This window comes from Bombina bombina, chromosome 6 (assembly GCF_027579735.1).
Source record: "Bombina bombina isolate aBomBom1 chromosome 6, aBomBom1.pri, whole genome shotgun sequence".
Taxonomy (NCBI): domain Eukaryota; kingdom Metazoa; phylum Chordata; class Amphibia; order Anura; family Bombinatoridae; genus Bombina; species Bombina bombina.
The window spans coordinates 1,003,933,673-1,003,956,328 of NC_069504.1; the positions used below are offsets into that span (position 1 = coordinate 1,003,933,673).

Consider the following 22,656-nt stretch of genomic DNA (forward strand, 5'->3'; position numbering starts at 1 on the left):
GTCTACCTCTCAGGAATCTGTGTCCCGAGAGATTACTACCCTTTCAACACTACCCGCTCCACAAGTAGTTCCCCGTGGCTCAACTAATCCTCCATCTGGAGGGGGCTTTTTTCCTGCAGACTTTACCGTACAGTTAAAATCGGCGGTGTCTGCGCCCCTGAGTTCCTTACCTCCCTCTAGCAAACGTAAGAGAAAGGATAAACATAGTTCTCTTGACCTAGTCATCTAAATATTTGTCGGATTTATCTACTATGTCCCAGCTATCCGAGGATGAGTTAAAGTGAATGTAAATTTTGATGCTAAAGTGCCCGGTTTTTAAAAATTCTATTAAAAACAGGGGCACTTTAATTCATCAAAATTTACATTTCACTCGTGTTGTGAAAAATACTTACCTTTTAAACTTGACAGCCGCTCCAGCTTCCCCCGGTCGTCGCAAGCTATTTCTGACGTCCAAAATGATGGATTGGTCATCCTCCAATCTCGGCTTCCCCCCGGAGGAATCAGTGTCTGATTCAACGGGGCACTTTAATTCATCAAAATTTACATTTCACTCGTGTTGTGAAAAATACTTACCTTTTAAACTTGACAGCCGCTCCAGCTTCCCCCGGTCATCGCAAGCTATTTCTGACGTCCAAAATGATGGATCGGTCATCCTCCAATCTCGGCTTCCCCCCGGAGGAATCAGTGTCTGATTCAACGCCGTGATTGGAGGAAGCCGGATTCCTCATTTTAGACCCAGGAAGAGGCTTTGCGACGGGCGGAGTAAGCTGGAGTGGCTGTCGAGTTTAAAAGGTAAGTATTTTTTAACAACACACGTGAGATGTAAATTTTGATGAATTAAAGTGCCCCTGTTTTTAATCAAATTTTAAAAACCGGGCACTTTATCATCAAAATTTAGATTCACTTTAACCTCTGTAGATTCAGAGGGTTCAGAGTCAGAAACTTCAGTTTCTAAACCTCCTTCAGTGGAGGAACCCTCCTTTAGATTTAAAATTGAGCAGCTGCATTTTTTTATTAAAGGAGGTTCTGTCTATGCTCGAGGTTCCAGAGGCTAAACTCTCTGAGGAACCTAAGATCCCTAAATTAGACAGGGTTTATGAAGACAGTTAAGATGGCGAACATTATTAGTAGTGAATAGGAAAGAATAGGAACTTCTTTTTCCCCCTCGTCTACTTTTAAAAAATTATTCCCTGACTCTCAATTAGATTTGTCTGGCTTCATCCCTAAGGTTGATGGTGCTATTTCTACACTGGCTAAGCGTTCAACTATCCCTCTGGAGGATAGATCTTCTTTCAGAGAGCCTATGGATAAGAACATGGAAGATGTTTCAACATACAGGGTTTTTATTTAAACCCGCGGGAAGCTGTAGCCGTGGTTGCTGGAGCAGCTACCTACTGGTGCGACACTGTCGGAGCTCATTGAGGTAGAAACTCCCCTCTAGGATATTTAGGAGAAAATTAAAACTCTGAGAATTGCTAACTCCTTCATCTGACGCGAATATGCTGATTATTCGCCTAAATGCAAAGACTTCTGGTTTTGCGGTCCTAGCCCGCCGGGCTCTCTGGTTGAAGTCTTGGTCTGCGGATCTGACTTCTAAATCCAGACTCCTTTTTCTTCCTTTCAAGGGGAAGATTTTATTTGGTCCATGGCTGAACTCCATTATTTCTACGGTTACCGGAGGGAAAGGTGCCTTCCTACCACAGGATAAGAAGAATAGGCCTAAGGGACGGCAATTGTCTAATTTGCGTTCCTTTCGTTCTAACAAATCACAACAGCATTCCTCATCCAAGTCTGAGCAGCCCAAGAGTACTTGGAAGCCGGTTCAGTCCTAGAATAAGTCCAAACAGACTAAGAAGCCTGCCGAGAACAAATTGTCATGAAGGGGCAGCCCCCGATCTAGTAGGGGGCAGACTCTCTCTTTTTTCAGACGCTTGGTTCCAGGATGTACACGACCCTTGGGTCCTGGAGGTTGTATCTCAGGGATACCTGATAGGATTCAAATCTCATCCGCCCAGGGGCAGATTCCTACTCTCCAGACTGTCTACAAGACCAGAAAAGAGGACTGCCTTTTTAGGTTGCGTACAGGATTTCTCCTCTCTTGGTACCTACAGCTGAAAGATGTTTGGGGTGTTATTCAAACCTTTTCGTGGTTCCAAAAAAGGAGGGAACATTTTGTCCATTTTTAGACTTAAAGTGCCTAAACAAGTTTCTAAATGTTCCCTCTTTCAAGATGGAGACAATACGGTCAATCAGTTTATGACCACCATAGACTTAAAGGATGCATACCTTTACGTGCAGAATACACAGGGAACATTTTCAGTTCCTGAGGTTTGCCTTTTTGGACCAGCACTTCCAGTTCATTGCTCTTCCGTTTGGCCTAGCTACTGCTCCAATGATATTTTCAAATGTTCTGGGGGCTCTTCTAGCCATTGCCAGAACACAAGGTATTGTAGTAGCGCCTTACCTGTACGATATCTTGGTACAGGCACCATCTTTTCGTGTAGCGGAAGAACACTCTGAGTCCCTTCTCAGTCTTCTTCGATCAAATGGATGGAAAATAAACTTGAAAAAGAGTTCTCTTACTCCAAGTACAAGGGTGAATTTCCTGGGGACAATAAAAGACTCCATATCCATGAGAATATTTCTCACAGAACAGAGACGTTGCAAGCTAACTACTACATATCTTGCCCTCCAGGCCTCCTTGAGACCCTCAGTGGCCCAGTGTATGGAGGTGATCGGACTCATGGTGTCCTGTATGGACATCATTCCCTTTGCCAGATTCCATCTCAGACCGTTACATGCTGAGACAATGGAACGGCAACCATTCAGATCTGTCTCAACAGATTGTGCTGGACAACCTGTCGAGAGACTCGCTCTCTTGGTGGCTCTGTCCATATCATCTTTCCCAAGGCACGTGCTTCTTGAGACCGTCCTGGGAGATTGTGACTACTGACGCAAGCCTTTCCGGCTGGGGAGCCAGTTGGGGGTGCCAAGAAGGCACAAGAGCTGTGGACTCAAGAGGAGTCCTCCCTTCCATTCAATATATTAAAACTTCAGTCAATCTTCAATGCCTTGAAGGCTTGGCCCCTTCTGGGTTCGTCCTCGTTTATCAGATTCCAATCAGACAATAGAACCTCTGTTGCCTACATCAACCATCAGGGGGGAACGAGAAGTCCCTTGGCGATGAGAGAAGTATCTCAGATACTAGAGTGGGTGGAGACTCACAGATATACGCTGTCAGCGGTCCACATTCCGGGTGTGGACATCTGGGAAGCGGACTTCCTCAACAGGCAATCCTTTCACACAGGGGAATGGTCTCTCCACCCCGAGGTGTTTGTAGAGATATACAGCGAGTAGGGGACGCCGGAGATAGATCTCATGGCCTCCCGCCTCAATACCAAGCTACCCAGGTACAGATCGAGGGATCCTCAGGCGGAACTGATAGATGCCCTATTAGTACCATGGAGGTTCAGACTTGTGTCTTTTTCTTCCATTACCGCTTCTCCCTCGTATGGTGGCTCGCATCAAGCAGGAGCGAGCATCAGTGATTCTGATTGCTCTATCGTGGCCGCGAAGGACCTGGTTTGCGGATCTGGTGGGGATGTCCTCATCTCCTCAGTGGAGGTAAACTTGTCGCAGAAATCTGCTGATACAGGGTCCCTTCGTTCATCAAAATTTATATTCTCTAAGGCTGACTGCGTGGTGATTGAATGTCTTAGCCAAGAGAGGTTTTTCTGAGAGTGTTATCGACACTCTGGTTCAAGCTCGTAAGCCAGTTACTCGTCGTATCTACCATAGAGTGGAGGACTTACCTGTACTGGTGTGAAGAGCGTGGCTTTTCCTGGCATAAGGTTAAAGTTGCCAGAATTTTATCTTTTCTACAGGATGGACTGAAGAAGGGTCTATCTGCTAGTTCCCTGAAGGGACAGATATCGGCCCTGTCGGTGTTACTGTACAAGAGATTGACTGAGTTTCCGGATGTGCAGTCCTTTGTTAAGGTTCTGACTAGGATCAGACCGGTGTTTAGATCTGGGGCTCCACCTTAAAACCTCAATCTTGTTCTTAGTCTTTTGCAGCAGGCTCCATTTGAGCCTATGCATACTGTTGACATTAAATAGTTATCTTGGAAGATTCTTTTTTTGCTTGCTATTGCACCCTTATCTTGTTTTCCATGGTGATAAGGCGGTTTTACGTACTAAATTAGGGTTCCTCGCTAAGATGGTGTTGAATTGTAACATTAATCAAGAAATTGTTGTTCCTTCTTTGTGTCCTAATCCTTCTTCAGTGAAGGAACGCTTACTTCACAATCTAGATGTGGTTCTATCTTCAGGCTACTAAGGAATTTAGACAATCTTCCTCTTTGTCATCTATATGGGGAAGCGTAATTTGCAGAAGGCTACTAAGACTTCCCTATCTTTCTGGTTGAGGAGTGTCATCCACTTAGCTTATGAGACAGTGGGGTGACAGCCTTCTGAGAGCATAACGGCTCATTCCACTAGAGCAGTGGCTTCCTCCTGGGCTTTTATGAATGAAGCCTCTATGGATCAGATTTGTAAGGCTGCTACCTGGTCCATCTTACACACTTTTTCTAAATTTTACAAGTTTTATGTTTGCGCTTCGACTGAAGCAGCTTTCGGGAGAAAAGATTTGCAAGCTGTGGTGCCCTCAGAATAGGGTCCGCCTCTTTTTTGTTCCCTCCTGTTATTCCTTCAGTGTCCTCTGGAGCTTGGGTATACTTTTCCCAACAGTAAGGAATAAAGTCATGGACTCTCCCTGCCTTATGGAAGGAAAACATAATTTATGCTTACCAGATAAATTCCTTTCCTTCCTGGCAGGGAGAGTCCACAACCCCGTTCATAATTTATTGTTGTTGGGCGGCTCCTTTTTTTATATTATTTCTTCAGGTTTTTATACCCTGATGTTTCTCCAACTTTTCCTTGTTCCCTCGGCAGAATGACTGGGGGATAAGGGAAGTGGGAGGGATATTTAAGCCTTTGGCTGGGGTGTCTTTGCCTCCTCCTGGTGGCCAGGTGTTGTGTTTCCCAACAGGAATGAAGTCGTGGACTCTCCCTGCTAGGAAGGAAAGGAATTTATCTGGTAAGCATAAATATTGTTTTTAAGTTGGTTGGTGATGCAGCTATTCAGCTTCTTGTTAAGTCTTTGGTTATGTGAAACTCATTAACAAAGTGATCTAAAGTCTATGAAATATCTGAGCAGAGACAATATTTAATATCTTGATATTCCTGAGTTATAAGTTCAAGAAATATACTTCATTTCATTCTTCATGAGAGCTTAAATTACTTCAGTTAATGACACAGACCTGACATATATATTTTGTGTAGTACTTTTTTCTCTCATTTATATTGCTATGTGTCTCTTTAGAGACCGAAAACCCCACACTTTCATGATTTGCATAGAACATACAATTTTAAACTTTCCAATTTACTTCTATTATCAAATTTGTTTTGTTATTTTGTTATCCTTTTTTTGAAGGAACAGCATTGTACTACCGGCAGCTAGCTGAAAACATCTAGTTAACCAATCACAAGAGACAGATGTGTGCAGGCACCAATCGGCAACTAGCTCCCACTATTGTAGTATATGTGCATATTCTTTTTCAGCAAGAGATACCAAGAGAACAAAGCACATTTTAAAATAGAGGTGAATTATAAGTGTCTTAAAATTACATGTTCTATCTGAATCGTTAAAGTTTAATTTAATGGAAACTTTGTGGTCAACATTTTTCTACATTTCATCCAAAAGAATGTCTTTCTCCATCAGTAAAGCAGAGCAAGTAAGGATACGTAGGAAGTGCAAAGCCAATACTACAGTTTCAGTTTCAATTTAAATGTATTCATTTTATATTTAATGATTTTTAGCCAAAAAATGGGAGAAAACTTTTGCATACATTGTCACTTTAGGTGCTACAGACGTGCCTTTCTTCATAAGTGCCCAATTATATGTTATGCGCACTCAAACTATAACTAATAAAGTATTTATAAATGTAAGTAGTATATACAGGCAAATTAATTAATAGTAACTAATTATGTCATTTTTTAATAAATTGTGGTTTTAATCTGTTAAGACATTATCTTTAGAATAAGTGTAAATGTAATGTGGCCCACAGCCGGGCCTGCCATTAGTGAGCAGCCCTTCATAAACAAATTGTTTGGATGCATCTGGTGTGGGGCACTGCATATTTTTTTGCTTGTAAGTCTTAGTAGCTAAATGATGCTTTGTTTACATTTTAGTTTAAGTTCAGGTAGTACATTACACTGATTTGATGAGTGCAATAGCCTAAGAGGACTAATATGTCTTGATATTCTGTAGATTCGTAATGATAAGGCAAACCTATGTGTGGACACAAAGCATGCGTCTATGGGATCTGAATTACGTCTTGATACCTGTACCAAGGGCCGTAATGTAGATGCATGGAGCAACGTGCAGGTGGGAAAGAGATAATGTTCCCTGGTCTGACTCATGTGGAATATGTTAGTAACGGTGTAGTTGAAATATGAATAAAATATATATTTTTTATGTAGGTTTTTACCTTGGGCTGGCGGGAGGATATCCGTGCTGGAGACCCTCAGCATACTAAGAAGGTTTGCTTTGATGCCATTTCCCACACCAGCCCTGTAACATTGTATGACTGTCATGGTACGAAGGGAAATCAACTTTGGAAATACAGAAAGGTGAGATAATCTATGTGTTCCATTTTTAAAAATCACAGCACTTTAATAGCAAACAAAATACTGCAGGGAACTTGCACAAACATGTTAACTGAAGCTTTGTTGTAGATCATTTATTTTAAAAAGCTTTCATATTTAGATCTCAGTGACATTTACTAGTAATATGTTGTTGTTTTTTATATATTACTTTATGCTAGCTTACAATAGATAGAAACTCCCTGTGTCCATTAGGAGAGCGCGATATTGAGGGCGCCATTCCTATGGTTTTCTATAGTTATACCTCTCTTTCAGAGAAGTGATACCAAATCATAAATTTAGGAGCGGTGTTACATTAATTTGCTTGTGCCCTGTTGGGACAGAGATCTCTGCGTCTCTTGGAGTATACCATCAATTCTTTTACATTTTTAAAAGAGGAGGACAACATTTTTGGCTTGTAATGGCCCCGCCTCCTTCTCGGAGAAATGCAGCGGCGCCATTTTTTTAACTGGTTGAACGGCTGCGTGATCCGCTTCGTTATCTTAGAAATTTCTGTGCTGAAAGGGGGAATTGCTAAAATGAGAGCGCAGTTTCTAGCTAACTTAGATCTCATTTATCTAGCAAGACCTGTTAGTTATCTTAGTCCCTTATGTATGCAGTAAACAGTATTAAACTGCTATGTTTCATTTTTTCAAATGGGGGCGCAGGTTTCTTGCTAGCATATTTAAGCTTTACTTAGCAAGACCAGTTATTTTCTTATCCGCTTGGGTGTGCAGTCTTACAACCTTTAGTGAAGGTTTTTAAGAATATACAGTAATTTCCACTGTTAATGTGTTCAGGGTCCCAGTACTCTGTTCCTAAGACATATTTGTTTATGGCTTGTGAGGACCAAATTGCTTTTAAAAAAAAAAGCATATCTGTCTCTCAAGTTGGAATAAATCTTTTTTAAAAAATGTAAGATATTATTGTGGAGCCTCATGTCGCTTAGGACTTATTTAGCCAGAGTATTTGCATATGCAATTTCTGTGCTGCAGTTTTTCACTTATCTATTGATACTAAAGATGAGTGTTGCTCTCTGAGCCTCGTGTCTCCCAGGAAGATGCTGTTCAGGCAATGTCACAGTTTTTCTCCTGTAACGTCCCAAGCCTTATGGTGTCACATGCAGTGCCCTGTGGTTCCTTTCAATCTCCAGGAGGAGTGTATTTGCATACAGAATTGCAGCTCACGTATCCTCTGAGGTATCTGCGGCTTGGTCTGTTTTTTTTGTTTTTCCTTTCCTATAGGGAAAATGCAAGAGGACATTTAAAGTTTTGGATAATAAGGTTTCGGCTCCACATGCGGCTAAACAGGTTGCCCTCTTCTAATCTGAGGGTGAAATCTCAGATTTGGACAGTATAATTCCTTCATCTGATGCTGAAGTGGTCTCAGATGTATGCTTCAACACCTCATGTACTGTTTAAGGAGATTTTAGCTACTTGGATGACATCGGCCTCCCTGTCGTTGTCGACCCTTGGAAGTTTTGTGAACTTTATCAGTTCTGTTATTTTCTTTCCTATGAGGAAGTTTTCTAAATGTGCTATGGAAATTTTCACAGGAATAGGGGAAGCTAGGCCTTCTCCCTGTCTCCTGTTCTTTGAAGGATTTTCCTGTCGCTGACTCCATTAAAATGCACAGTGCTTTTAGTAGAAGGGAGTTTTTTCTACTATGGCTCAGAGAACTTCGATCCCTGTGGAGGTTATTTAGCTCCTTTTCGGATCCATTGATAAGAAGCTGGAGGTTGAATTGCTCATTTAGAGCAATGCCTGGTCTTATTAGACTTACTGTGCTAGCCTGTCGGCTTTGTGGTTACCTGTGGCTTAGTGGTACAGCCTAGGCGTTATAGTTCTGCAGTTGCAGGTTCAATATTTTATGTTTCCTCCAAAACCATGATTTCGGCGTTTCCCTTCAAGGATGAGACCTTGTTTGGACTTGGTCTGGCAGGATTATCGACTGATTTTTGGGTAAACTAAGGGGTTTTCTACCTTACTTCAAGAGAGGAAGACTACAGCCAGTTTTTCCTTTTCCTCTTTCTGCAGGATCAGTCATGTTTCTTGGAGTCCTAAGATTTCCTACCAGAGGCAGATTTCTCCTTTTAGAGTATCTGCAATCCAAGTATGATGGGAGGCATTCCTTGAACTGGGTTCAGGGCCTTCCTCTCTGGGAGTGATAGTACCAGTCCCAATCTAGGAATGGGATCTAGGTATTTACCTCAAGTTTCTCTGTTTCTGACCTTCAAGTAGTATCCATTCTCCTATGGTTAAAGAGGGCCTGTCCATAACGAACATAGACCTGAAGGATGTGTATTTATTGTTCCCATTATTCGGGATCTTCTCGAGTTTCTGAATCTTGTCATCCTAAAAAGACTTTTAGGTCTTGGAGTATTGTAAGGGTGTTCTTCTGGACAATTTATGATTTAGGTGTTTTCCTTCTTCGAGCAAACTCTCTTTCAACAGATCTTGTCCAATCTACTTTCCCATGGATGCGGAATGAATCTAGGGAAAAGTTTCCTTGTTTCATCTACAAGGGGGATTTATTTGGGGACCTTAATAGATTCTCTATCTAGGAGAAGAATTCTAACAGAGGTCAGATATTTATTCCTTTTCCTTTCTCTGCAGTCTACTGTGCGGCTAACAGTGAGCTCTTGTGGTCCGGTAAATAGCTTAGCCATTTTGCAACCAGAAGGTTGGGAGTTTGACTCTAGCTGCAGCTGATTTTATCTTCACTTTTCAGTGACTCAATGTATGGAGGGAATTGGTCTAATAGTTATCATGGACATCATTCCCGTTGCTATTTTCCATAGAATAGAGAACATTCGGATCTGTCTGAGAGGATAGATCTAGATCAAGAGACTCTCTCCCATAGTGGTTTCTCACTGAGTATCTGTCTCAGGGCGTGTGCTTCTAGAGACAACGGACGTCAACCTGCTGAGCTGGGAAACAGTTTGGGTCTTGTTTAAGGCGCAGGGATTTTAGACTCGGAAGTGTCTGTTCTCTTTAACTTCTTTTAGTTGAGAGCGATTTACAATGCTCTGATGGCTTCAGTTGTTGTTAGCTTGGTTCCAGTCAGACAATATCACCTCAATGGTTTACATCAACCACCAGGGAGGAACTCTGAGTGGCGGAAGCTCACAATTGTTGTCTATCTGCCATCCACATTCCAGGAGTGGACAACTGGGAAGTGGTATTCCTGAGCAGACTGATTTTTTTATCCTGGGGAGTGGGAACTTCATCTGGAGGTGTTCTCCAACTTAACCCTCAAATGGGGGGTCGGAGTTGGATCTGATGGCATCTCGGCAAAATGCCAAGCTGCCAAGGTACGGTTCGAAGTCAAGAGATCCACAGGCCGCTCTGATAGATGCTTCCTCCGTTTGCTCTCCTTCCACATGTCATTGCTTGTATCAATCAGGAGAGAGCGTTGGTAATTCTAACAGTCCCTGCGTGGCCTCGCAGGACCTGTTATGCAGACCTAGTGGAGATGTCATCTTTTCCATCTTGGAGATAGCCTCTGAGAAAGGACCTTTTTATTCAGGGTCCCTTCTCTCATCCAAATTTCGTTTCTCTGAAGCTGACTGCTTGGAGATTGAACGCTTAGTTCTCTCTAAGCGTTGTTTTTCTGAGTCGGTCATTGAGACCATAATTCAGGCTTGCAAGCCTGTTACAGGAAAGATTTATCATAAGATATGACGTAAATATCTTTATTGGTGTGAATCCAAGGGCTACTCTTGGAGTAGAGTCAGGATTCTTAGAATTTTGTCCTTTCTACAGGAAGGTCTGGAGAAAGGTTTTGTCAGTCAGTTCTCTGAAGGGTTAGATTTCTGCATTTTCTTTTTTGCTGCATAAGCGTCTGGCGGACGTGCCAGATGTGCAATCTTTTTGTGAGGCCTTGGTCAGTATCAGGCCTGTGTTTAAATCTGTTGCTCCTCCTGGGAGCCTTAACTTTGTTCTTTTGCAGCAAGCCCAGTTTGAGCCATAGTATTCCATAGATATTAAGTTGTTATCTTTTCACAAACGCTAGGATTTACTATCACTTTAAATGCTATCTATACAGCTATGCTATTGCCAAAAGGAATGCTGCGTAAAAAGAGATGTCCTATAGTTCTCGCTCAAGGCTAACTTGGCTCAGTGATAGTGCACAGCAATAGCCAGCAGTCCGGGCTTAATATCCCGAGTAGGTTGACAGTTTACTATATCCTTAGGTTTATCCTCTACTCACTTTGCTAAGAACTTCTCCTTTTCTGCCATGTTTGCATATATGCACTTTTGGAAAATTCCTCATCAGAGATTTTGGCAATATTTTCTATTTGCCATACTATCTCTAATGGGATTTGACAGTATTTCTGTCTCTTTGAAAATTTGACTGTTGAGGACTGGGTATTTCTGTTGATCAGGAGATAAGTATTTATCCTAGTGGATAAATACTTTCTGTTTACAGTGTCTAATACAAAATGTAAAGGTTTTTAAACAACATATCCCAAGATCATAGAAACCTCCTTGAGGACAATGCTTTTGAAGGTGGCTGCCGCCTTTAGTTGCGTTCTATATCTGGAGAACATGGAAGTTTTTTCAGGTTGTCCAGAACAGGGCCAGTGTTTTCATTCCAACTTCTTCTTTGTTTCAAAGAAGAATTGGAACTTTCAAACCCATATTGGGTTGAACACTCTAAACAAGTTCCTAAGAGTGCCTACTTAAAATGGTAACAATTTGCACTATTGTATCCTTGATCCAACAGTCAATTCAGGTCCACAATATATTTGAAGGATGCTTACCTTCATGTTCTCTTTCTCAACGACCACTATCTCTTCCTAAGATTGGTTTTCACAACAATCTTTTTCAGTTTGTTGCCCTCCACGAATTTTCACAAGGGTGTTAGGAGCCTTGTTGGCAATGTTTAAAACTCACATACCAGTTGCCCCATACCTAGAAATGGTGGCGGCAATGGACGCAATTCCTTTTACTAGTTTTCATTTCCCTTATATTCAGCTATCTATGCTGCCTCAATGGTCTAGGAATTATATGTAATTAGATCTACAAATTGTTCTAGATTCCTCAGTTAAACAATCTCTATCCTGGAATATAAACTATCCTTTTTTGATCCTTGGGGCATCTTCTCTTCATGGATGGGAGGCTTTTTTGAAGTTTGAAGAGCACAAGGAGTCTGGTCTCCTCTGGAAGTGAGGTTACCTATAAACATCTGGGGCTCCAGGCCATTCTTAGAGCTCTTAGTCTATCTTCAAGCAGACTAATCCAGTCACAGGGATCCAAGAGCAGATGATTTGTCTTAGGAACCAATGGATTTTCTTCTGGCATTTCCACCATTTGTTCTTCCATGAATTATAACCCAAATTAAAGTAGGACTCTACTTTAGTTCTTCCGATAGCTCCTGCTTAGCCATGCAGAACCTGGCATGCAGACTTGATTCAAATGTCCAACTTTCTTCCAGGACCTCTTGTTTCAGGGTCCTCTTTATTATCCTGATCTTAAATCTCAGAATTGACGGCAGGGGATTTCCTAGTTTTTAAAGGCACTGAGTTTTTTTTCTGATATTGTCATCTTTTTGCTTTTACAGGCCAGAATGCCTGTAACTCAAACTATTTTCCATAGGATATGGAGGATATTCTTTGCACAAATTATTTTGCTCATCCAGTTCTTTTCTTCTTCCATGGAGTATACATTTTCTTATCTCGGCTATCTAGGGTCCTCACCTTGGGCCATACCTAATATGGTATGGCCCAAGGTGAGGACCATAGTGGTGGGAATTAAATCCCACAGTTTACAGCTTTGTGGACTCTCATTATCCTGAAAGATAATTATTTCAGGTAAGCATACATTTTTTTAATTTTATTTTATTAATGTGTCCCCAACCTATTAGAACAAATAAAACATAATTGAATATATGAAAAATGAAGTGTAGAGATTACATTGCACGCAAATCTTTACTATACATCTGTACTGTAACTACAACAAGATAAGCTGGGGGCTCATTCTATAATGTTAAAGGGACAGTCAACCTTGACAACAATGTGTTCCCTATCATTAGTTTGATCCTTAATAAGGTCTCCTACCTGTTCGCCAGTACGCTGCTCACAACGGTCTGATTGATATGTTCATAAGATTGCCGATGTTTTCCGTTTGAAAATGGACCCTGAACTCCTCCTACCGCCGTCTTCTTCATTCTCAGGCCTCTTCGTTATTTTTTTTTCTTCTTCAAATTTTGTGCCTGTGTGCGTTTATGACGTCACCACGTTGTGCGCCTATGAACTGCGCATGCGCAAACCCCACTAGCCTGGCCTCTATAGTTAAACTTTTTCTCATAAAGAGTCTTGAAAGCTAAATGATAATGGTACATGTTTCTCCTACATTGGTGTATCCGGTCCACGGCTTCATCCCTACTTGTGGGATATTCTCATTCCCTACAGGAAGTGGCAAAGAGAGCACACAGCAGAGCTGTCCATATAGCTCCCCCTCTGGCTCCGCCCCCCAGTCATTCTCTTTGCCGCTCTGAACAAGTAGCATCTCCACAGGGGTGGTAAAGAGTATGTGGTGTTAGTTGTAGATTTTTATTTCTTCTATCAAGAGTTTATTTTAAAATAGTGCCGGTTTGTACTATTTACTCTACAACAGAAAGTGAAGAAGATTTCTGTTAAAAGAGGAGTATGATTTTAGCACCAGTAACTAAAATCCATTGCTGTTCCCACGCAGGACTGTTGAAACCAGAGAACATCAGTTGGGGGGAACAGTTTGCAGGCTTAATTGCATCAGGTATGATCAGTCATATTTCTAACAAGACCATGTAATGCTAGAAGACTGTCAGAAATTCCCTCTGGGATAGGTAAGCCATTTCTCCAACATAGGTGTGTCCGGTCCACGGCGTCATCCTTACTTGTGGGATATTCTCTTCCCCAACAGGAAATGGCAAAGAGCCCAGCAAAGCTGGTCACATGATCCCTCCTAGGCTCCGCCTACCCCAGTCATTCTCTTTGCCGTTGTACAGGCAACATCTCCACGGAGATGGCTTAGAGTTTTTTAGTGTTTAACTGTAGTTTTTATTATTCAATCAAGAGTTTGTTATTTTAAAATAGTGCTGGTATGTACTATTTACTCAGAAACAGAAAAGAGATGAAGATTTCTGTTTGTATGAGGAAAATGATTTTAGCACCGTAACTAAAATCCATGGCTGTTCCACACAGGACTGTTGAGAGCAATTAACTTCAGTTGGGGGAACAGTGTGCAGTCTCTTACTGCTTGAGGTATGACACATTCTAACAAGACGATGTAATGCTGGAAGCTGTCATTTTCCCTATGGGATCCGGTAAGCCATGTTTATTAAGATAGTAAATAAGGGCTTCACAAGGGCTTATTAAGACTGTAGACTTTTTCTGGGCTAAATCGATTCATTATTAACACATATTTAGCCTTGAGGAATCATTTAATCTGGGTATTTTGATATATCGGCAGGCACTGTTTTAGACACCTTATTCTTTAGGGGCTTTCCCTAATCATAGTCAGAGCCTCATTTTCGCGCCGGTATGGCGCACTTGTTTTTGAGAACAGCATGGCATGCAGCTGCATGTGTGTGGAGCTCTGATACATAGAAAAGTCTTTCTGAAGGCATCATTTGGTATCGTATTCCCCTTTGGGCTTGGTTGGGTCTCAGCAAAGCAGATTCCAGGGACTGTAAAGGGGTTAAATATAAAAACGGCTCCGGTTCCGTTATTTTAAGGGTTAAAGCTTCCAAATTTGGTGTGCAATACTTTTAAGACTTTAAGACACTGTGGTGAAATTTTGGTGAATTTTGAACAATTCCTTCATACTTTTTCGCAATTGCAGTAATAAAGTGTGTTTAGTTTAAAATTTAAAGTGACAGTAACGGTTTTATTTTAAAACGTTTTTTGTGCTTTGTTATCAAGTTTATGCCTGTTTAACATGTCTGAACTACCAGATAGATTGTGTTCTGACTGTGGGGAAGCCAAGGTTCCTTCTCATTTAAATATATGTAATTTATGTCATAATAAATTTAGTAAAAATGATGCCCAAGATGATTCCTCAAGTGAGGGGAGTAAGCATGGTACTGCATCATCCCCTCCTTCGTCTACACCAGTCTTGCCCATACAGGAGGCCCCTAGTACATCTAGTGCGCCAATACTCCTTACTATGCAACAATTAACGGCTGTAATGGATAATTCTATCAAAAACATTTTAGCCAATATGCCCACTTATCAGCGAAAGCGCGACTGCTCTGTTTTAAAAAATTCTGTAGAGCATGAGAACGCGGATGATATGGTTTCTGAAGGGCCCCTACACCAGTCTGAGGGGGCCAGGGAGGTTTTGTCTGAGGGAGAAATTTCAGATTCAGGAAAAATTTCTCAACAAGCTGAACCTGATGTGATTACTTTTAAATTTAAGTTGGAACATCTCCGCGCTCTGCTTAAGGAGGTGTTATCCAATTTGGATGGTTGTGATTATCTGGTCATTCCAGAAACACTATGTAAAATGGAAAAATTCCTAGAGGCCCCGGGGCCCCCCGAAGCTTTTCCTATATCCAAGCGGGTGGCGTACATTGTTAATAAAGAATGGGACAGGCCCGGTATACCTTTCGTACCTCCCCCCATATTTAAAAAATTGTTTCCTATAGTCGACCCCAGAAAGGACTTATGGCAGACAGTCCCCAAGGTCGAGGGGGCGGTTTCTACTCTACACAAGCGCGCCACTATACCCATAGAAGATAGTTGTGCTTTCCAAGATCCTATGGATAAAAAATTAGAAGGTTTGCTAAAAAAGATGTTTGTTCAGCAAGGTTACCTTCTACAACCAATTGCATGCATTGTCCCTGTCACTACAGCCGCGTGTTTCTGGTTTGATGAGCTAGAAAAGGCGATTATTAGTAATTCTTCTTCTTATGAGGAGATTATGGACAGAATTCGTGCTCTTAAATTGGCTAATTCTTTCACCCTAGACGCCACCTTGCAATTGGCTAGGTTAGCGGCGAAAAATTCTGGGTTTGCTATTGTGGCGCGCAGAGCGCTTTGGTTAAAATCTTGGTCAGCGGATGCGTCTTCCAAGAACAAATTGCTTGACATTCCTTTCAAGGGGAAAACACTGTTTGGCCCTGACTTGAAAGAGATTATCTCTGATATCACTGGGGGCAAGGGCCACGCCCTTCCTCAGGAGAGGTCTTTCAAGACCAAAAATAAACCTAATTTTCGTCCCTTTCGCAGAAACGGACCAGCCCCAAGTGCTACGTCCTCTAAGCAGGAAGGTAATACTTCTCAAGCCAATCCAGCCTGGAGACCTATGCAAGGCTGGAACAAAGGAAAGCAGGCCAGGAAACCTGCCACTGCTCCCAAGACAGCATGAAATGCGGGCCCCCGATCCGGGACCGGATTTGGTGGGGGGCAGACTCTCTCTCTTCACTCAGGCTTGGGCAAGAGATGTTCTGGATCCTTGGGCGCTAGATATAGTCTCCCAAGGTTATCTTCTGGAAGTGATTCATCCTGTTCCATTAAGAGAACGAGGGATGGGGTTCTACTCCTATCTGTTCGTAGTTCCAAAAAAAGAGGGAACGTTCAGACCAATCTTAGATCTCGAGATCCTAAACAAGTTTCTCAAGGTTCCATCGTTCAAAATGGAAACCATTCGAACAATCCTTCCATCCAGGAAGGTCAATTCTTGACCACGGTGGATTTAAAGGATGCGTATCTACATATTCCTGTCCACAAGGAACATCATCGGTTCCTAAGGTTTGCATTCCTGGACAAGCATTTCCAGTTCGTGGCGTTTTCTTTCGGATTAGCCACTGCTCCAAGGATTTTCTCATAGGTACTAGGGTCCCTTCTGGCGGTGCTAAGACCAAGGGGCATTGCTGTAGTACCTTACTTGGACGACATTCTGATTCGAGCGTCGTCCCTTCCTCAAGCAAAGGCTCACACGGACATAGTCCTGGCCTTTCTCAGATCTCACGGATGGTAAGTGACCGTGGAAAAGAGTTCTCTATCTCCGTCGACAAGTGTTCCCTTCTTGGGAACAATAATACACTCCTTAGAAATGAGGATTTTTCTGACAGAGACCAGAAAAACAAAACTTCTAAACTCTTGTCGGATACTTCATTCCGTTCCTCTTCCTTCCAGAGCGCAGTGCATGGAAGTGATAGGTTTGATGGTAGCGGCAATGGACATAGTTCCTTTTGCGCGCATTCATCTAGACCATTACAACTGTGTATGCTCAGTCAGTGGAATGGGGACTATACAGACTTGTCTCCGAAGATACAAGCAAATCAGAGGACCAGAGACTCACTCCGTTGGTGGCTGTCCCTGGACAACCTGCCACAGGGGGTGACCTCCCGCAGACCAGAGTGGGTCATTGTCACGACCGACGCCAGTCTGATGGGCTGGGGCGCGGTCTGGGGATGGCTAGCTGAACTACCTTGCAAACAGAAGGTTTGTGGTTTGAATCCAGCTACTGCTCTTTGAATGTGCACTCAAAAATTGCTTCTTAAACCCTGAAAGCTCAGGGTCTTTGGTCTCGGGAAGAATCTCTTCTACCGATAAATATTCTGGAACTGAGAGCGATATTCAATGCTCTCAAGGCTTGGCCTCAGCTAGCGAGGACCAAGTTCATGCGGTTTCAATCAGACAACATGGCGACTGTTGCGTACATCAACCATCAGGGGGGAACAAGGAGTTCCCTGGCGATGGAAGAAGTGACCAGAATCATTCAATGGGCGGAGACTCGCTCCTGCCACCTGTCTGCAATCCACATCCCAGGAGTGGAAAATTGGGAAGCGGATTTTCTGAGTTGTCAGACATTGCATCCGGGGGAATGGGAACTCCATCCGGATATCTTTGCCCAAATCACTCAACTGTGGGGCATTCCAGACATGGATCTAATAGCCTCTCGTCAGAACTTTAAGGTTCCTTGCTACGGGTCCAGATCCAGGGATCCCAAGGCGACTCTAGCAGATGCACTAGTAGCACCTTGGACCTTCAAACTAGCCTATGTATTCCCGCCGTTTCCTCTCATCCCCAGGCTGGTAGCCAGGATCAATCAGGAGAGGGCGTCGGTGATCTTGATAGCTCCTGCGTGGCCACGCAGGACTTGGTATGCAGATCTGGTGAATATGTCATCGGCTCCACCATGGAAGCTACCTTTGAGACGAGACCTTCTTGTTCTAGGTCCGTTCGACCCACTCCAGCTGACTGCTTGGAGATTGAACGCTTGATCTTATCAAAGCGAGGGTTCTCAGATTCTGTTATTGATACTCTTGTTCAGGCCAGAAAGCCTGTAACTAGAAAGATTTACCACATAATTTGGGAAAAATATATCTGTTGGTGTGAATCTACAGGATTCCCTTGGGACAAGGTTAAGATTCCTAAGAGTCTATCCTTCCTTCGAGAAGGATTGGAAAAAGGATTATCTGCAAGTTCCTTGATGGGACAGATTTCTGCCTTGTCTGTGTTACTTCACAAAAAGCTGGCAGCTGTGCCAGATGTTCTAGCCTTTGTTCAGGCTCTGGTTAGAATCAAGCCTGTTTTCAAACCTTTGACTCCTCCTTGGAGTCTCAACTTAGTTCTTTCAGTTCTTCAGGGGGTTCCGTTTGAACCTTTACATTCCGTAGATATTAAGTTATTATCTTGGAAAGTTTTGTTTTTGGTTGCAATTTCTTCTGCTAGAAGAGTTTCAGAGTTATCTGCTCTGCAGTGTTCTCCTCCTTATCTGGTGTTCCATGCAGATAAGGTGGTTTTACGTACTAACCTGGTTTTCTTCCAAAAGTTGTTTCTAACAAAAACATTAACCAGGAGATAGTCGTGCCTTCTCTGGGTCCGAAACCAGTTTCGAAGAAGGAACGTTTGTTGCACACTTTGGATGTTGTTCGCGCTCTAAATTTCTATTTAGATGCTGCAAAGGATTTTAGACAAACATCTTCCTTGTTTGTTGTTTATTCTGGTAAAAGGAGAGGTCAAGAAGCAACTTCTACCTCTCTCTCTTTTTGGATTAAAAGCATCATCAGATTGGCTTACGAGACTGCCGGACGGCAGCCTCCTGAAAGGATCACAGCTCCTTCCACTAGGGCTGTGGCTTCCACATGAGCCTTCAAGAACGAGGCTTCTGTTGATCAGATATGTAGGGCAGCGACTTGGTCTTCACTGCACACTTTTACCAAATTTTTCAAGTTTGATACTTTTGCTTCTTCTGAGGCTATTTTTGGGAGAAAGGTTTTGCAAGCCGTGGTGCCTTCCATTTAGGTGACCTGATTTGCTCCCTCCCTTCATCCGTGTCCTAAAGCTTTGGTATTGGTTCCCACAAGTAAGGATGACGCCGTGGACCGGACACACCTATGTTGGAGAAAACAGAATTTATGTTTACCTGATAAATTACTTTCTCCAACGGTGTGTCCGGTCCACGGCCCGCCCTGGTTTTTTTGATCAGGTCTGATAATTTATTTTCTTTAACTACAGTCACCACGGTAACATATGGTTTCTCCTATGCAAATATTCCTCCTTAACGTCGGTCGAATGACTGGGGTAGGCGGAGCCTAGGAGGGATCATGTGACCAGCTTTGCTGGGCTCTTTGCCATTTCCTGTTGGGGAAGAGAATATCCCACAAGTAAGGATGACGCCGTGGACCGGACACACCGTTGGAGAAAGTAATTTATCAGGTAAACATAAATTCTGTTTTTCTTTCATGTAATTAGCAAGAGTCCATGAGCTAGTGACGTATGGGATATACATTCCTACCAGGAGGGGCAAAGTTTCCCAAACCTCAAAATGCCTATAAATACACCCCTCACCACACCCACAAATCAGTTTTACAAACTTTGCCTCCTATGGAGGTGGTGAAGTAAGTTTGTGCTAGATTCTACGTTGATTTGCGCTCCGCAGCAGGTTGGAGCCCGGTTTTCCTCTCAGCGTGCAGTGAATGTCAGAGGGATGTGAGGAGAGTATTGCCTATTTGAATTCAATGATCTCCTTCTACGGGGTCTATTTCATAGGTTCTCTATTATCGGTCGTAGAGATTCATCTCTTACCTCCCTTTTCAGATCGACGATATACTCTTATTTATATACCATTACCTCTGCTGATTTTCGTTTCAGTACTGGTTTGGCTTTCTACAACATGTAGATTAGTGTCCCGGGGTAAGTAAGTCTTATTTTCTGTGACACTCTAAGATATGGTTGGGCACTTTTTTATAAAGTTCTAAATATATGTATTCAAACATTTATTTGCCTTGACTCAGGATGTTCAACATTCCTTATTTCAGACAGTCAGTTTCATATTTGGGATAATGCATATGAATAAATCAATTTTCTTTCATGTAATTAGCAAGAGTCCATGAGCTAGTGACGTATGGGATATACATTCCTACCAGGAGGGGCAAAGTTTCCCAAACCTCAAAATGCCTATAAATACACCCCTCACCACACCCACAAATCAGTTTTACAAACTTTGCCTCCTATGGAGGTGGTGAAGTAAGTTTGTGCTAGATTCTACGTTGATATGCGCTCCGCAACAGGTTGGAGCCCGGTTTTCCTCTCAGCGTGCAGTGAATGTCAGAGGGATGTGAGGAGAGTATTGCCTATTTGAATTCAATGATCTCCTTCTACGGGGTCTATTTCATAGGTTCTCTGTTATCGGTCGTAGAGATTCATCTCTTACCTCCCTTTTCAGATCGACGATATACTCTTATATATATATATACCATTACCTCTGCTGATTTTAATTTCAGTACTGGTTTGGCTTTCTACAACATGTAGACGAGGGGTCCTGGGGTAAGTAAGTCTTATTTTCTGTGACACTCTAAGCTATGGTTGGGCGCTTTTTTTATAAAGTTCTAAATATATGTATTCAAACATTTATTTGCCTTGACTCAGGATGTTCAACATTCCTTATTTTCAGACAGTCAGTTTCATATTTGGGATAATGCATTTGAATCAATCATTTTTTCTTACCTTAAAAAATGTGACTTTTTCCCTGTGGGCTGTTAGGCTCGCGGGGGCTGAAAATGCTTCATTTTATTGCATCATTCTTGGCGCAGACTTTTTTGGCGCAAAAAATCTTTTCTGTTTCCGGCGTCATACGTGTCGCCGGAAGTTGCGTCATTTTTTGATGTTCTTTTGCACCAAAAATGTCGGCGTTCCGGATGTGGCGTCATTTTTGGCGCCAAAAGCATTTAGGCGCCAAATAATGTGGGCGTCTTATTTGGCGCTAAAAAAATATGGGCGTCGCTTTTGTCTCCACATTATTTATGTCTCATTTTTCATTGCTTCTGGTTGCTAGAAGCTTGTTCTTTGGCATTTTTTCCCATTCCTGAAACTGTCATTTAAGGAATTTGATCAATTTTGCTTTATATGTTTTTTCTCTTACATATCGCAAGATGTCTCATGTTGCATCTGAGTCAGAAGATACTTCAGGAAAATCGCTGCATGGTGCTGGAACTACCAAAGCTAAGTGTATCTGCTGTAAACTTTTGGTAGCTGTTCCTCCAGCTGTTGTTTGTATTAAATGTCATGACAAACTTGTTAATGCAGAAAATATTTCCTTTAATAAAATACCATTACCTGTTGCAGTTCCATCAACATCTAATGTTCAGAGTGTTCCTGATAACAAAAGAGATTTTGTTGCTGAATCTATTAAGAAGGCTATGTCTGTTATTCCTCCTTCTAGTAAACATAAAAAGTCTTTTAAAACTTCTCTTTATCCAGATGAATTTTTAAATGAACATCATCATTCTGATTCTAATGATTCTTCTGGTTCAGAGGATTCTGTTTCTGAGGTTGATGCTGATAAATCTTCATATTTATTTAAAATGGAATTTATTCGTTCTTTACTTAAAGAAGTCCTAATTGCATTAGAAATAGAGGATTCTGGTCCTCTTGATACTAAATCTAAAGGTTTAGACAAGGTCTTTAAATCTCCTGTAGTTATTCCAGAAGTTTTTCCTGTTCCTGGTGCTATTTCTGAAGTAATTTCCAGGGAATGGAATAAATTGGGTAATTCATTTACTCCTTCTAAACGTTTTAAGCAATTATATCCTGTGCCGTTTGACAGATTAGAGTTTTGGGACAAAATCCCTAAAGTTGATGGGGCTATCTCTACCCTTGCTAAACGTACTACTATTCCTACGGCAGATGGTACTTCCTTTAAGGATCCTTTAGATAGGAAAATTGAATCCTTTCTAAGAAAAGCTTATTTGTGTTCAGGTAATCTTCTTAGACCTGCTATATCTTTGGCTGATGTTGCTGCAGCTTCAACTTTTTGGTTGGAAACTTTAGCGAAACAAGTAACAGATCATGATTCTCATAACATTATTATTCTTCTTCAACATGCTAATAATTTTATCTGTGATGCCATTTTTGATATTATCAGAGTTGATGTCAGGTTTATGTCTCTAGCTATTTTAGCTAGAAGAGCTTTATGGCTTAAAACTTGGAATGCTGATATGTCTTCTAAATCGACTCTACTTTCCCTTTCTTTCCAGGGTAATAAATTATTTGGTTCTCAGTTGGATTCTATTATCTCAACTGTTACTGGTGGGAAAGGAACTTTTTTACCACAGGATAAAAAATCTAAGGGTAAAAACAGGGCTAATAATCGTTTTCGTTCCTTTCGTTTCAACAAAGAACAAAAGCCTGATCCTTCATCCTCAGGAGCAGTTTCAGTTTGGAAACCATCTCCAGTCTGGAATAAATCCAAGCCTTCTAGAAAAGCAAAGCCAGCTTCTAAGTCCACATGAAGGTGCGGCCCTCATTCCAGCTCAGCTGGTAGGGGGCAGATTACGTTTTTTCAAAGAAATTTGGATCAATTCTGTTCACAATCTTTGGATTCAGAACATTATTTCAGAAGGGTACAGAATTGGTTTCAAGATAAGACCTCCTGCAAAGAGATTCTTTCTTTCCCGTGTCCCAGTAAACCCAGCGAAAGCTCAAGCATTTCTGAAATGTGTTTCAGATCTAGAGTTG

General features: G+C 41.9%; 1 protein-coding gene across 1 annotated transcript in view; it reads left to right on the plus strand.

Annotated features, from left to right (window-relative positions):
- GALNT10 (polypeptide N-acetylgalactosaminyltransferase 10) overlaps positions 1 to 22,656 on the plus strand; it is a 402,787-nt gene that overhangs the window by 367,819 nt on the left and 12,312 nt on the right. The window contains exons 10-11 of the mRNA XM_053718701.1: positions 6,331 to 6,447; positions 6,543 to 6,692. Of these exons, the coding sequence (XP_053574676.1) occupies positions 6,331 to 6,447; positions 6,543 to 6,692 (267 nt within the window). The remainder of the gene's footprint in view (positions 1 to 6,330; positions 6,448 to 6,542; positions 6,693 to 22,656) is intronic.